The sequence below is a fragment of the Siniperca chuatsi genome, linkage group LG19 (genome assembly GCF_020085105.1).
Source record: "Siniperca chuatsi isolate FFG_IHB_CAS linkage group LG19, ASM2008510v1, whole genome shotgun sequence".
NCBI classification, from domain to species: domain Eukaryota; kingdom Metazoa; phylum Chordata; class Actinopteri; order Centrarchiformes; family Sinipercidae; genus Siniperca; species Siniperca chuatsi.
The window spans coordinates 25,332,875-25,349,594 of record NC_058060.1 but is presented as its reverse complement, the minus strand read 5'-3'; the positions used below and the strand labels follow the sequence as shown (position 1 = coordinate 25,349,594).

Below are 16,720 nucleotides of genomic sequence, written 5' to 3'. Positions count from 1 at the left end.
GATTCGTTCATATGCTCCTTTTCATTCATTAATTATAGTTAAAATTAATAAGTTGTTAGCTTTCTGTATTACATGTCACTTTGATTCTTCAAATATAAAAGAAAACGTTTCCACACTCACTCGCACCGACTTTATTAGAGAAACGTAGTTTGGGTCATGGAGGAGGACAGTATGCAGGAATTTAACTTTTTCTGCACTTTCTCACACACCTGTCTACCGCTTTAGATAATAATTATTTAAATTCTTTAAATACAAAAATATACAATCTGTGAAAAAATATTAAATGTGACAAATTGCATTTTTTTTTTTACTGCAAAAACATTTTCTAGATAAAAATTTTTACAAGATTAAAATTAAAAGAAAGAACTTGTCAAAGCACGAAGTCATGATTTGGTTTTAGGTTAATGTTTGTGTCATTTTTATCTATGCATATATTTTACTTTTAGAAAGTCAGAAATCAGCGTTCTGAATATTCTTTTTTATGTTTTAGTTATCTTGTTAATTTGCATTTTGTGTGTTGTGTTTTGTGAAACTGTTAAGAGGTGCTGTGTAAATAAAGTTATAAACAACATTAAGTGCAACATTTTGCACTTTTGCTAATTTGCTTAACTTAAAGCACAAATTCAGATCTATATAATTTCTGGATCATAAGGTAGCATTTACCCGTGGAGGATGGATTTTAAGTCATACTTATCATTATTATTATTATTAATAAATGTTTCTATTAAAATTATATTTTACATTATTACATTAATTATTATAAGTTGTTGGGTTTTTTTCTTTGAGCAGGACTTGTCAGTAGTATTTGTAAAATTATTACCATTATCAGAAGAGGTATTAAAATTATACTGTAATGATCATGATTGACTACATTTTAATCAGTGTAATTCTAAAAGCAACATGTCTCCTCAGATTGTGAAATCTCTTTTAAATTACAGATTTCATTGCGACTTTTAAATAATTCAGAATACTATTAATAATATTACTTAATACTGTGACTACTATGTAACATCACACCGCTTATTTAAATGACTGAATTTAGTAAATTTAGTGTAAATAATAATGATAATAATAATAATAATAACAACCTATATTTTTGAAGCGTCGGCCCGTCAGACTCAGAGGAAACGTCTGGGACACAAAAGCCAAGCCGGACATCACCGTCACCACCGTCATCACCATGACAACGCCGGACAGACTCTCATCACCCTGCCGGCTCCTGTATCACATGTCATATGATACGAGATACCTGCATTCATCATGTGTTGATATGAGACGGAGGGAAAATATTTTTCTACAGGTGATGACTGTCTGATGCACAAACACGGCAGCATCTGATGTTACAGGCGGAGAAAGAAGATGCAGACTATGAGAACTTTAACATTTTACACAAGCTAGAGGCAAACAGGGATCTGTAACAGCAGCTAGTTGTAATGACAGGTTGCAAGAAGATGTAAAAAATGGGAAAGAAGAAATTAGATGCATGAAGAAATTAAGCAAATAAAAGAGAGAAAACCTGAAAAGGGGAGAAAATAATGTGAATGGGGAAGAAAAAAGGAGAAGAAAGTGGAAACAGGAGGAAATAATCGAAGAAAACTGAAGACAGTAGCAAAAAATACAGATGAAGAGAAAAGATGATGACGAAGATGAAGACAACAAAAAGAAAGAGAAATTTAAAAACCAGATTTCAAAAAGAAAAAAGAGCAGAGAATAAAGTGGAAAAGAGAAACTAGGGATAAAGTGAAGATGAACTGGAATTAAAATAATCAAAGAATAAAAATACTGATGAAGAGGGGAAAAAAAGCAAAGAGATGAAGAAAAGAACCCAGAAGACCAAAGATGAAGAGAACAAAAGGAAAGAGAAACTCAAAAAGGAGTCAAAAGAATTGGTGACGAATGGAGAAAAGAAAAGAAAGGAGAAGATGGAAAAAGGGTAAAATGACGAACAAAGAAGAAGAGAAGAAAGAAGTGAAGAGCAGACTGGACACAGGACAGAAGGTGCTGATGACAAGGTGATGACATGCTGCTGTCCTATTGGTCCATCTGAGGCTCCACAGGTGTCTCCTGAGCACGACCTCTGATGACCCTCCACCTGTCAATCACCTCCTCAGAGAAAGGAGGCATTGTCTTTTTAACTGTGTGTGTGTGTGTGTGTGTGTTTGATAATGAAAAGCGAGGCGTCGTCTGCATAATGACAGAGAAAAAAAAAAGCATCCTATTCAGGATCACTTACCTTTTGTCTTTCTCGCCTCTTTACCTTTCCTTTCCTGCCCTCTCTCTGCAGGTTCTCTTTTAACCTCTTTCCCACTCGCTTGCTCTCCTTCCTCTTCAAGTCTTTTCCTTTTTCCCTTTCCTGTCTTTTCTATCGTTTTCCTTCACTTCTTTTCATCCGAAACCTCTTCTCACCTCTTCTCCTCTTGTCTCCTTCACCTCGTTTCATCTCTTCTTAATTGCTTCTTAATTTCCTTTCCTCTCCTTTCTCCATTCCTATCTTCTCTTTCCTGTGTTCATTTCTCTCCTTTCCTCTTGTCACTTCTCCATACTCTCCTCTCCATTTCTTTTATCTTTTTCATTTATTTTCATCTCTTCACTTAATTGCTATCTTTATTTGTTTCCTCTCTCCTTCCCTCTCTCCTTTCCTCCCGTCTCTACACTCGGTCCAATCTGTTTTCCTTTCTTTCCTCTCCTTCATACTTTCATCTGTCTCATTGTCACCCCCCTTTTCTTTCCACTTCCTTTCATGTTTTCTCCTTTAAACTGCTCACTTCTTATCTCCCATCTTTCTTCTTCTTCTTCTCACTTTATTTCTTCCCATAATTCATCTATATTTTCTCTCCTTTCCCTTCCTCTCGCCACTTTTTCCCTCTCCTTGTTTCACATCTTCACTAATCTCTGTTTTCCTTCCTCTCTTCAGGTGATTTGTGAGAAGATCTTCAGGCCGTGGTTTTCTCCCACACTTCTTGGGGCCAAAGCAGGGCTTCCTCTGCAGGTAGGACTGTTTATATTATACTTTTATTTTATTTACTGTATATTTATATGTATCTTTTATATTTAGATGTATCTAATATCATTATGTTTGTATTATTTATTAATATACTTTAGTTTTTTACTGTATTTTTGTTTTTTCATATAAATGCAAACAGCAACAGATAGAAGACAATCATCAACCTAAGTACTTTATATTTAATGAAAAAAATGTCTTGCACAACAATGAAATTCAGTCGAGGACAGAAGGACATGCAATAAATGTTGTGTGTACACAATAAACCGAAACAACAATAGAAAAATTACAATATGGAGAAACAGAATGACAATATTTTTGGTAAATAACGTATACATTTATATTATTAAGTAAATATTAAATGTAGTGGGTTAAAGTGTTTAGAGTGAAGACTGTGGATCAGACAAGGCATTGAGAAACTTCCAGGTGTGTCGATCCTAAAGCAGGTTTTTATGGTTGAGATTTCGTTGGATCTCAGATGCAAACTGAAATTGTCTTCTGTTTTTTAAACAGGTGGAGCTGCAGCGAGCGGTGCAGGAGTGTTCAGAAACAGAAGGAGGTGTGGAGGAGAGAGAGGAGGATGGAGGTGGAGGAGGAGAGACAGGTCAGGGCAAGGGCATCCATCAGCGTCTACTCAACATCCTGACCCGCCTCCTCCAGGAGAGAGGGGCGTCAGGGGAAAGAGGGGGGGCCTGGCAGGAGAAAGGCCATGTCCACACTGCACTGAACTTCTGAGGCGGTGAAGTGAAGACCGTCAGAGACCTACTGAGGGGGGAATCTCAGAAACACACCAGTACACTTCCTACAGGAGGAAAACCTTCAAACGTTTCTCCCTGTTGAAATGCTCATCCTGGAATCCAGTGACCCTCATGGAGAAAACACGGACTTTCTTTTGCTGATGGGAAAGAACTAGTGGCTAATTTTTCAGGTCCAGAGCCGCAGTTTGAGCCACCAGGATGATGTTTCAATCAGCTCCGAAAGGATCAGAATCCAGATCCAACAGGACTGAGATTCCTAAAAAATATGCACCATTTCTGAAACATATTCAAGATTATATCTGGTCAAACACGAACTATAAATATATACTATCTGGCCAAAAGTATGTGGACAACCCTGTCTATGCGTACTTTTGGTCGGGGTCTGTTTTTCCTGGTTTGGGCCTCTTAGTTCCAATGAAGGGAAATCCAAAGCACCAAAAATGGTTTTCCCAGTTTGGTGTGGAAGAACTTGACTGGTCTGCACAGAGTCCTGACCTCAGCCCCATCCAACACCTTTGGGATGAACTGGAACACCGACTGTGAGCCAGACCTGATCACCAACATCAGTGCTGGACCTCACTGATGCTCTGGTGTCTGAATGGGAGCAAATCCCTGCAGCAGGTTCAACATCTGGAGGAAAGACTGAACCCAGAAGAGTGGAGGCTGACATAATTTGGTGTACATCTTTGGGACTTACACACGATTATGGCAAACTAGATTCTGTAGCCCATTTTCTGTTGATTGTTGTCCAGGGTGTATTTGGATTCGATGTCAATGTGTTTTCCAGATTTTTTCTAGATATAAGTTTTGTGATTGGAGAGAATCACTTTGGATTCCATCACAATGAATCTGGAAACATCCAGACCAGGACCGGAGTACTGAGTGAGAGAGCTCAGCGATGCCTCAAGTGTCTCCTCATCAGAGGAATATATTATGGATCCAGTGTACGTGGATCCTCTCTCATTTTTTCTTCTTTTTATTATCCAGTTAGTCTCAGTGAGATTTTAAAAAACTCAGTCGTTTGAAATACATACATGTAAAATAACAAAGCTGCAGACAAGATGTAACAATGTAGTAAATGTATTAATCACTAATTATATCAATTAATAGGTAAAAATGACTAGTGGCTTTCTTGGTCACTTTTTAGGCGTTCAACTTTGGGTGAAATGTAGGTTTTTGAGCAGATAACTAATATTTTTTGATTGAAACTGCTACAGTTAACCATTTTTTCACTCCAAACAGTTGCATACAGCTTACCCAAAATTTACAAGGACTCCTTGTTTCCATTAGAATTTATTCTGCACATTTAATTTGTCATTAATTTTGCTTGAATCCATGGTGCTACATATAAATCTTCTTTACTCACCATTTGTTGAGAGTGATGCTGCAATGCCGGTCAACAGTCCTGCAGGGACAGAATAAGGTCAGTTAGTTGATGTATATTAAAGAAAACATTTTGTTAGAACATTGTGTCAGGTCTCAGACCTGCACAGTGCTTTATACATTTGTTATTCTAATAATAAAAATGTTCTGTTTTCAATCTGGATCAATCTGAATCCACATGGTTAAAGACGATCACGTTGATTGGCTGATAGCAGCTGGGACAATAAGGGTTCGGTACGAGGAGGATATTTTGCAGGATCCCTCAGAGTTTGTGAACTCGTCATCTAAATGTGGTTGTTACTAAACAGTATCTTCAAGAGTTATGGTAGTTTTAGGCAGTTTAGGCCGAGCACACCACAGATCTGACAATTACAGGAAAAGTATGAAATGTCAAAGTATGTTATGCGTCTGAGTGTGCCGTGAGCATGAGATCCCGACTAATGAAGATTGGATGGAATTTGTTGGACAATGACATTTTAAAAAATCAAAAGAAATCTAAATGGTAGAACATCAAAACAAAACAAAACTAAGCCAAGGAATCCAGGAATAAATGATTTCTACTTTTACACCTCACAATTTAGGAATTATGAGCCAAAACATAAACTGTTTTATAAATGGCAACATGCTGGACTTGGCTTTCCTCATAGCCTAACATTCCTCCAAATCTTGATGAAACCTGTTACCACTGTTTTGTGGACACCTGACCTAACCAACAGACAAACTGGTCTGTAAACATAACTTCTTGGTGGTGATAATTGCCGATTCTTACAACCTGGAGTTTTGTGATCTGTGCTGCAGTAACTGAAGAAAACAGAAATCATCTGTCACTAGCCCACACACTTACAAAGCACTTTCATTAGTATTTCTTTCCCGACTGGTTCATTTGTGTGTTGGTGTTTGTGTCTGAGGTCGGACTGGATCACATGGGTGCTGTGATATCACTGAGTCAGCTTAATTGCAGTGTACAGTAGATGTGTAGTGACTTTTCTGGTCTCTCCAGGACCAGGCTTCTGTAAACAGACTAAATATAAGTACTGTAATGTTTGATTTCTTATGTAATGAATAATAAAATCTGTAATGCTGTTTTTCTGTGTGTGTCACTTATAGTACAGCTGCTGCATGTTTGTCATCAATATCAACAACAACAATATCTTCCAGACGGATGCTGGTAAAAGTTAGTGGTAGTACAAGAGTATGACACCGAGCTTGGCAGGTCACAGTCTCAACAACACTTCAACACACCGCTTAAAGCTGTGCACAGACTCAGTGCCTCTTGCAGTGATTGCCCCCATGACCTTTGTCTGTGGATAGAGAGAGTGTAACAACTGTTAGGAGGGCAGAGATCTGTGGACTGGAGGTGTAGAGATCATCAGAAGACCGATGAATGTTTCCCAGTTAAAATTGTCATTCTACACATGATCAGTGCTACAAACGTCGCCCACAGCAGGGTACAGTGCTGCTGTGGGTGACGAAAGACGAAAGTTGAAACTGAGCGAACTTTAAAATCAACACCGAGGCCCGGCACAAAGTGGCTCTGCTGCTCACTAAAGAAAAGAAAAAGTAGCCTCTTCAGATGCTACCATCTTTGTTGTAGTTCAAACATCAGTGCAATTACCAGTCGGCACCATAGGGGGCAACAGTGTGCGAAAAGATATGGATTTCAGCTTTAATGTTGATTTTTGTCTTTTACTTTGGGAGAAATCGCTGCTAAGAGAGCAAGCCTGTTCATGGCCTTCAAATCCAGCAGAAACCCGGCACACACAGGAGAGCTGGCCGGTGCGTGTGATGTTTTGTTATTCTGTATGAGAGACGTTGACTCGGACTTGTGTTTGGACTCCTGCCATGCACAGTCCCGTTATTCTGTGAGGAATTTACATCACGTGATCGCTGGTTTGTTCAACTGCAGCACTCTGAGGATTAACTCTTATTGTAAAGTTCCTCATGTATAAACACAGTCCTCTCTCACTCGGTCTCCGCGGGATCGGTTTCTAATCTTCTCCAGCTGCTTCTATAAACTCAGCAGCTGGAACTTTTTTTAACGTGCTATGAGTGACTGAGCAGCCTCAAACTAAACACACCATCAGTGAGTTCAGACAAATCAAACGCTCCTCATCTCTTCTCCTCTGTATTTAATGTGTCTACTGACAGCTGGGTGTGGAAGGGATAAGCTATTTCACTTCATTATCCGGGAATAAAGAAAAGATTGTATTTCTTTCACAGACATGTTTCTCAAAGTTTCATAGGTCTGAATATCAGGAAACCAACTTAACTCTGGACTGTAAAATCCCACTGTAAGGAAGGAAAACACCCAGCAGGATTTCTTCGTCCAACAGCAGCGATATGCATCTATATGTCCTCCTCCAGACGCCGGCCTCTGAGCAGATCGAGTTTCAGTGTTTCTGCAGAAATCAAGAAGAAACCTGAGCTGAAGCAGAGAACAGAGAAGAAGCAGCAGCTGCGAGAGTCTGAAGGTAGACACAACATGTCAGAGACAACCTCCGTCCTTCTGGACTGAGAATTCAAAATATAAACTAAAGCTTCTATTTAGAAAATACTGACACATACGGATATAAGAAGAAATATAAATGTGAGTCTGTTTGTTTAAAGCCTGAAGATGTAATATCCACTCTGCAATATGGACCGAGACGCTGGTTCCATTAGTATTTTTCCCGTCTGACATTAAGTGCGTTTCCATCCACTTTTTAATGCCATTTTTTATTTGCACACAAAAATCTGCGTGAAAAAAGAAAAGAAAAAAAAAAGGGTGAAATAATAATATTTTACGCTTCACTGAGGTGGAAAAGTTGGTGTATCAATAAAAACAAAATGGAAGCAGACGGAGTGAATAAATGCTGACGGTGCATGAAGCCTGAAGAGCTGAAAGCATCAGATGTGTGTGGAGCGATGAGGAGGCTGGAGCCTTCCTCACAGTAACACATGAAGCTAACAGAAACGTCATGTTTCCCACATGGTTTCCCACCGTCTGAGCTTTTAATGGCGTCGTCTCGCTGCGTCCTCTTCTTCTTCTGCGGTGCTTTAACGGCAGCGGCTGGAGGATCAGCTCCACCAGCTGTTCACCTCCATCAGCCAACGAGCTTGTGTTCACGCAGCAGCAGCAGCGGGTGGAGACAAGCAGCGAGTCACGATTTCTTTTAACAAGTACATTGTTCTGCAAAATTCAGATGGAAACTTTACTAATGTCTATGAAGCTGACTTTTACGATCTGACGATCAGGAAACAAACCAACAGGTTAAACTACTTCAAAAAAACAGAAAGCTAAATACCCAAACTGTCCACTTTAAGTAAAAGTAATTACACAAATAATAATTGATAAGTTCCAATTAGAAAACTTGAACAGTACATTTTTTTATTGAAGTTCAGTCTTCACAACAGAGGAAGTGCTGCCTCTGATGGATGGATGAAGATTAGAGGCTTCAGCAGTCGGAGTTCAAATCAAGTGGAGATCTTTTTAGCACGAAATCCTCTTTGTGTTACTGTCCCGTAACTTCAGCTCAGCATGGAGACGCGCTTCAAACCCAAAGAGGGAAATTCATAATTAAAAACATGTAAACTTAGTGTAACTCAGACCGCTGAGGCCTATTATTACTAATACTGGTGCAGAAATGTGCATGAGGTCCTGATGTGTCCCTGATGTGCATTAATTCCACTCAGACTGTTTCCTGGACGTTTCAGACAGAAACTGAGACAGAACGACAGACAAACTGGTTTCACCACATCAGTATACAAGGAAATCTTCCACTGATCTGCCGGCACTGTGCCGAACCCCGTCTGGCACCTTTCCACTGTTTTCATTTCCATAACGACACACACAAATTCAGATGGAGAACACACCCGAGAGACTCTACTGTAAATCAGAGCAGAGAAGAACACGACACCTGCCAGAAACGTACAAAAACTAACATCAGACCTGTTTCCTGTTCGGCCTCTTCAGTTTCTTGAGATATTAAACACCACAGAGCTTCAGGGACGGTTTTCAGGAGCACTGAGAAAACTTTGGATATTTGTGTCTGGTAGTTCTCAAACAATTACCTCATGCTGCGTTTATGCTGCCAACGTGCAGAGCTGCATACTCAAGAGTCGGATGGCTTATCAGACACCAAAACACTGCTGTTTACACCTTGAGAAAGATGTTTCGGCAATCATTTTATCCTCCGTGTCCACGACGGTGAAGCCCTTCTGTCCATTTTCTGCTGCTCATCCAGGTTCAGCGAACCTGCATAGTTGTGCAGATGCTTTAAACCTCGGTTGAGACTAAATTACGAGCTAATCTATTAGGAATGAGCACATGCGTGTATTTTATTGGTGAAGGCAGTGTGCTGCTGGATGCGGTTGCATTGCTGCTAAACTTGTGGCAGCAGACCAGTATCCCTACAGCAGGAACTACTTTTATATTGGACAGCTTCTGCTTCACGTCCAGCGCCAATGCAGGAAGGAGTGTGTGTCCTGTTTGAAGGGAGGTGGAAAGTCAGAGTGTAATGGCTGAGGTGGTGGATGCATGGAGCACGTCCAACTTTCATGCCAAAGCCTTGAGTTCAGGTCCCGTCACAGACCTGCAATTAATGTCCGCTGTGTGTTTTTAGCCGTTAACACAGTCTAACCTTCACCATATCTTCCATGTGCACGTGCAAGAGTTGTAAATGAAGGTAATCCGTGGTTTTCAGGGTTCCCGTGTGGCGATGGGGTTGTGCATTTTGTCACCGAAGCTTGAGCAAGATTCAACTTTGCAATCCTGTGTTTTTCACCAGGAACCTGACCGTGCCAACGCAGTGGTCTGGCTGAAATAAATCAGAAACAAACTGTTAATGTTGGGCAGAAGATTAAAGGACGGCTTTAGGTGGGACTTTTCTTACAGCGCAGACATGCAGACGGCCCAGAGCACTTTTACAAGAGCAGCGTTGTTAAAGTGGCGTCATAGATCACCAGCTGCCCGAGATACAAACACAGAGCTGGTTAAAGTGTCGCTCAGCAAGGTGGCAGCGCGAGCTGATGAATCACTACACCGAGTGTTTAACATCAGCTGTCAAACAAAAGTACGGATTTAGTTGCATTGTGGCATGAAATGAGCAGAATGTAATCACTGAACACTTACTGTGTCAGGCTGTGAGATTTCTGCCGTTCAAAAGCCTCTTTCCAGTCCGAACTCGCACCCCGTCATGCAGGAGGAGACAAGTTCAGTCGCTGCCGTTGGAATTCTTCATGTTTGCCAAAAGAAGATCATTAGATTACAGGTTTCTTCTTTAGGATGAGGTCATTAAAGACTGATGATGTTTGTTAATTACTGGCTTCTTTCAGACAGAAAAGCTGATTAATCAAAGATGTGTTTGATGCTTAGAAGTCCCACTCTGTTCTGTTTTGTAAGTGGAGATAAATGTGGTTGTGTTGGTAAGTGTGGGTTTGTTCAGCCTGTTGTGGGTGTTTCTGGTGATGAAATGAGTTACCGGGCTGGCAGCTTCATTTTAACGCTCAGGGTTTATTCACTCTGTCAGAGCGTCTGAGCAATCAGGTTTTAAATGACACAAGAACAAAGAAAACATTGTTTCTGCTCTCATTTTACAGACATTTCTGATCAGCGATAGTTGATTCTGTCCGTCTTTTACTCATTTCACATCCTGTAACTGCAGCCCCAGATGGGATTTCATTGCTGTGGAAACACAAGAGAACTAAACTAGAGCCAGTTTGGCCTGAAACAAACAGGGACGTTTTCCTGGATTGGAAATCAGTGCTGTATTTTTCTTGATATTTAATGTTTCCAGCAGCCACTGGAGGAGCCAAGTGAAGCTGATCTTCATTATAACTGAGAGGAGAAGTCTGCTGGGAGCCACACCTATTCAAAAATTAAAATTAAATCACTTCAGTTTAGTTGTTGCACAAGAGAGAAAAGTGGACAGACTGACAGCAGAGAGGAAACTACAGAACGGTGGTGGAAGCTGACATCTCTAAGAGGCTTCATTTGTTAGCTGAACACATAATAAAGATCCCTTTAATTTAAAGAACTGTGACTAACAATAAAATAAATAAATCTGAGGTACTTGTACTTTACTCATGCTACTTTCTACTTCCACTCCGCTTCATCTCAGATAATGTTGGACTTTTTACTTCCCTGCATTTATCTGACAGCTTTAGTTACGAGTTACTTTACAGATTAAGATTTTTACACACAAAACAAAGAGCTTTTAAAATCTGATGTTTTGTTATAAATTCAACTCCCCAACAGTTTATACAAGTTCAGCTGAAACGATTAGTCGATTAATCAATTAGTCGATTGACAGAAAATTAATGGTTGAAGTCATTTTTCCTGTAAATCCCTTCCTGGCTGCAGCGTCTCAGATGTGCAGATCTGCTGCTTTTCCTCTGAATGACTGTAATAACTGTGATGTTTGTTAATAACGTCGAGCTTCGGACTGTCGGTCGGACACGACGACACGCTGAAGGCGCCACTTTGGGCTCCGGTCGCCGTGGACGGCGCTTTCTCACCGTTTTCACCAGTTTTCCCAAACCGATCGATCGATGGATCGACGGAGAAAAGAATCAGCAGATGGATCCAGAATGAAAAGCATCATCAGCTGCAGTCCGATACAAACCGGTTCAACATGAGCTCCAGCTCCACCAGCTGCAGCAGCAACATCCTGCTTTACATTAATGCACGAGGAATAATAACCTGATGATAGAATATATAACAGCACAGCAGCCACAGGGACGCTGCACTGCTTTAATGCTTTAAGGGCTTTTTCCTGATCACACTCTCACACTTTCACTGCAGGACTTTTACTTGTACCAGAGTATTTTCACAGTGTGTGTTAGTACTTCTACTGCAGTAACAGACCTGAGTACTTCCATCCACACTGTCCACTAACTGTCTCTTGTTCTGTTCTTCCACCAATCACATGATGTCTTCACCTCTGAGGACTCACACTGAAGCTTCACTGTTAACTGATTCATTAAGTTAATACACATAAAGTGCAGTCACTCACTCAACGCTACCGAGCTACTGCAGCTAATGTTCAGTGCTAATTTTCTGCTGGTGTGTAAATGTGTGTGTGTCACTCTTTAACTCTTCTATTTAAAAGGTCCAGTTCACCCAAATTACTCGCATCCCTGGAGTGGTGTCTCTCCATGCGGATACTTTTGGTTTTATGTGTCCAGATTTTGAGATATACGTCTCTGGATCTCTGCCTCCACCTCGATATAACGGAGGTGAACGGGAATTTAGTTTGTGGTACAGAATTCAACAGAAACGGTGTCGCACAGAACGCAACATGATTGCATTTGTTTGCTTGTTTGTTGTGGTATAAAGTAGTTCCAGGGGAATCTCTCACCGAGTCTTTGTGCACCGCTTCACTGAGTTCTCAGTAAGCTGCAGTATTAAAGTCTGACTTTGTAACGAACTGATCGAGGAGTCCGGTTCAGTCACAGTTTGAGCTCTGCTGCTCTGCACCGAGTCAATTAAACAACACGAGATAAAAAGGTGATAAAACGGCACGTTGGTTCTGTTCTGAAACTAATTTCACACTGCGTTAAGTCTGAACCGGGAGCAATAAAGTCTCTGAGCTGTGATGAAGAGGAGAAAGAGAGACCGAGCAGTGAGACATTAAAGTAAGCGAGGTTATAACTCGTCCTGCTCCTCCACAGGGGATCTGAAACCACGAACTCCCAGAAATATTAAGACAGTGCGGTCAGGGTTTTTACAGTTGTTTTTCCCACCTTCTCCTCCGTCATTAACAGAAACAGAAGTTGGAGGAAAAGTAAAAGAATACAGACAAAAACTAAATGATCACCTCGAGCAAAGAACCCTCGGAGGAACGAGAAGTTCCTGATGTGCTGTTGTTCTCCGTCCACGTTTCAAATCTAAAACAATAGAAAAACAAGTGATGTTTTCGCTTATATGGTCATTTAGCATTCAAATACGAGCATGAAACTCTGACTTATGCTCTAGTATTAGGGTCAATACTGTGAAATTATCCGACAACATTAACTTACACACTAATGACAACAGCTGTACCGTCTGTACCATCAGTCACACTGACAAAGAGAGTTGTCTTCTTTGAGAGACCTGTAGTCTTTGTATATTTCTCCTGGAGGACAGCAGGACTGTCATAGAAACCTTTCAAACTAACAATCCTACCTATAATCCACTTGTCCCCTGTTGGTTCAGTGTGGTATGTTCCAAACAATCCATCAATAATACAACCCCATCACCAAACACAAGTTGATATTGGGGAAAACAGGCTGCAAAGAGCCACACAGAAGTATTTACATTGTTGTGATAAATGGCCTGACAGGTTTCTGTGGATGTTTTGAGAAAGAGGGGAGTATTTTATACGTACAGGTTAGATTTTAGGTGAAAAGTTCCTTTAATGTCGCTGCTGCACACCTTAACGTGTCTGAGCAGGCCTCTGGCATTGTTTTAGAAAAGCTCTGTTTGCTCGTCCACACTGAAACTCAAGACCAGAGACGTCACGCACACACACGCACACACACACACACACACAGCCTGTTCCAGTTCACCTCTCCTGGTTCTCTGACATGCGATGAGGCGTTTCTAACATGTGATCAGTTTCCTGCCATCTGGCTGCAGTTGTTGCTGCCTCTCTGATCACAGAGCAGCAACTTCAAAGACGACCTGCAGGAAGAACCTCAGAGATGTAGGGCAGAGCTACAGGTCTGTGTGTGTGTGTGTGTGTGTGTGTGTGTGTGTGTGTGTGTGTGGTTATTGCTAATGTTGTGGGGACATAAATCTGTCTACACAGTCACACCGTGGGGACTCGCCTTCCTTTTGGGGGCAAAACGCAAGTCCCCATAACGTAAATCATTACATTTTAGGGGGAAGACTTGGTTTAGGGTTAGGGTGAGTCTCCAGGAAATGAATGTAAGTCAATGTAATGTCATCTGAAGCGACAGAAACACGACTGTGTGTGTGTACAGACGAGCATTTACAGATGAGATGTGCACATGTATACAAATTAGTTAAACATACAGTAGTATGAATGTATTTCTATATACACACACATATACACACAGTATATAAGTATTTTGTAAATACACTGTAAACATATACTGTAAATATTTTATAGATATATAGTTATTACACTGTAATTTTAAAAATATACAGTAAAACACTGTCAATATTTTTAAATATGGTGCAAATGTATTGCAAGTACACTGTAAATATACGATAATTACACTCTAAATACATTATTCAATACAGTTTACAATCCTCCAACACTGTTTTCTGTTCATTTCAGCCTCAGATTTCTCATAATGAAATATTTGCGTTTTCTCCAGTGTTAACGCAGGAAGTAACGAAGCATTTAGCCTCACTCTCTGCCCCCTTTGTGACTCCTTAAAATGAAGCCGTCCTCATCACAGGTTACATACTGTAATGTGAGAAGAGGCTTCCCCTGATGACCGTCTTAGACTGTAGTATTTTAATAATTTTAAAAAAGAGGCCAGGAAAATGAATGTAATCTTGTGTAGTGCTTAGAAATGTTTTTTTCTTCTTTCCTATCCCGTTAATCCTCTTGGATTCCCACATATATACAGTATCTTGGTCACCACCCCATTGGAGGGGTCCTAACCCCAAATTTGGGACCCACTGGTGCTACTGGTGCTACTTTACTGTAGGTGAAACTGCAGTGCTGTTTTTCATTTACTGAATGCAAATGAAATCTCGTACTGCTGCTGGTTTTGACTCCGGCCTCATGTGGAGCTTTCTGTAAGCCATCAAAGAGGAAAAAGAGAAAGCATGTGTGCATTAATTTAAACTGGAGTTATGATTGAGCCTCGACACGACCCAGAGGCCCCTGCACGGATGAGTGTATGTGAGTTCTCATGATCTCAGTAAACAGTTTCACATGTTCAGACCCGAACTGATCGCAGCGCCAACCGGAGCTGATTTCTCCACACAAGCGCTACCCGACGGTGCCTTTTCTTTCTGGTACTTTAGTCTCTCAAAAATGTAAAATGTCCAAACTTCAAGTGTTGTCTGCCTGGGGTTTTGAAAAGTGTAACCACACTTGCGACCGCTTTCAGCTCGCCATTGCCCTGACTCAGTAGCCCTTTACACAGCGATCCTGCACTACCGCCGTAAAGAAGAGCTGTCATTACGCCAGGTTTGCTTTTTTACATTGAACTAAACAACGGCGGCATAATGCTGCCCCAGTGTGTGATTTAGACAGCGGAAAGCTGAGAGCCGATCGTCATAGCAACGCTATTCCAGCAGTTAGGAAACAACACACGGGAGCGTTACTTTGGTCTCTACATTTACTGCCAGACTGACAACTTCACTGCTCACCTTTTCCTCCGCGCCGCCTGCATTCACCGTCCGTCACATCGAAGAGCTGCAGCGCTGCTGTTAGCATGTACCTTAGAGACGGTTAGGCAGGTTTGAACTTGCGTGTCTCCTTCCAAGTCTCGCATCAGTCTCAAGTCTTCAGATACAAAAGAAAGTCAGGTCAAGTGAGAACAGCAGCTCCATTACAAATATGAACATTTCCATTATGAATTATGGCAGAAAGTACCATATTTCCTCAAATAGTGACCGGGGCCTTAATTTACCTTACCTGCAGAGGGTACCAGGCCTTTATTTGAAGCAGGCTTATATTAGAGACATGCCTTTATTTCTGTTCCCTGTATATTTGGTCATATTTTAGTATGAAGCCTCCTTGTTATCTGATCTGCTCTCATTATGCTGTTAATACAAACTCAACACTTCCTGTATCCGTTTCAAATTAAAAGCCCTCTAGCGTTTCAGTAGACAGAATCCCTTCATTTCTTAACAGGGCTCTTATTGTGAAATATTTGCAGGAACGTGTTGTGGAAAGTTCAGTGACTTGCTCGGTTCCCACAGTACTTCAAATGTAGCCATTGCCATCTTGGCACTTGAATTGTTACTACAAAATACAGTTTGGCTGGGACATTAACACACATATACCAAGTGTTGTAAATGCCTAATCTTAACTTTATTCTGTGTGGCAGATATTGTAGAAATTAATAAGCTTGCAAAAAATTGTAGGTTAGAGGTTTTGCAGAGTTGTCTAGTATTAACATTTTATCTGACAATACATTTTTCGCCAGTTCTTTACTTGTTCGTGCAGACCGACTTGTTTTCTTTAATAGATGTATTCTAGTTTAGCCCCTTCATTTAAAAATGTTAAAGGGCTTTAAAGTATTAAAATAAGGGGTTCTGTTCTCTTAGAAATGTGAAGTAAAACAGCGAAAATGAATTAAGAGTCCATAAAGACGGGATAATTCAGTATGAAGTAAAACCGTCCTGCTCTGTTTGTTTCTGTCTTGGACCAGAATCACCTGGATTTGGATAAAAACATTTAATCCTCATTGGCTTAATTTCTGCAGCACACACACACCACACCTACATGTTAGCATGCACGCAGCTGAAGTACACAATGTTTTATTCTACGCACCATGAACCGCAAACATGCGTCACTTTCTCTGCCTCTAATCGGTTTTCCTGTAAACAATTTTTCAGGCAGCAGAGCAGAAACCTGCTCTGATTCAGTCTGAACACGTCACTGCTTTGGATCATGCTGATCATGAAACT

At 40.7% G+C, this 16,720-nt stretch overlaps 2 protein-coding genes and 1 long non-coding RNA gene across 9 annotated transcripts in view; 2 read left to right on the top strand and 1 right to left on the bottom strand.

The window, feature by feature from the left end:
- dipk1c (divergent protein kinase domain 1C) overlaps window positions 1-6,225 on the top strand; it is a 52,714-nt gene extending 46,489 nt beyond the window's left edge. For both annotated transcript variants that reach the window (XM_044176207.1, XM_044176208.1), the window contains 2 exons: window positions 2,915-2,989; window positions 3,515-6,225. In XM_044176207.1, the coding sequence (XP_044032142.1) occupies window positions 2,915-2,989; window positions 3,515-3,736 (297 nt within the window). In that variant the 3' untranslated portion in view covers window positions 3,737-6,225. The remainder of the gene's footprint in view (window positions 1-2,914; window positions 2,990-3,514) is intronic.
- LOC122866462 (protein NLRC3-like) overlaps window positions 1-16,720 on the top strand; it is an 876,731-nt gene that overhangs the window by 376,422 nt on the left and 483,589 nt on the right. The window lies entirely within an intron of this gene.
- On the bottom strand, window positions 7,418-15,674 carry LOC122866525. 2 transcript variants are annotated; one of them, XR_006375731.1, is made up of 7 exons: window positions 15,455-15,674; window positions 13,652-13,783; window positions 12,939-13,008; window positions 10,253-10,987; window positions 9,193-9,938; window positions 8,123-8,670; window positions 7,418-7,541 (listed from the first exon to the last, which is right to left on the bottom strand). It is a non-coding gene; the product is annotated as an uncharacterized LOC122866525 (long non-coding RNA). The 2 variants fall into 2 exon arrangements; XR_006375730.1 differs by lacking the exon at window positions 13,652-13,783.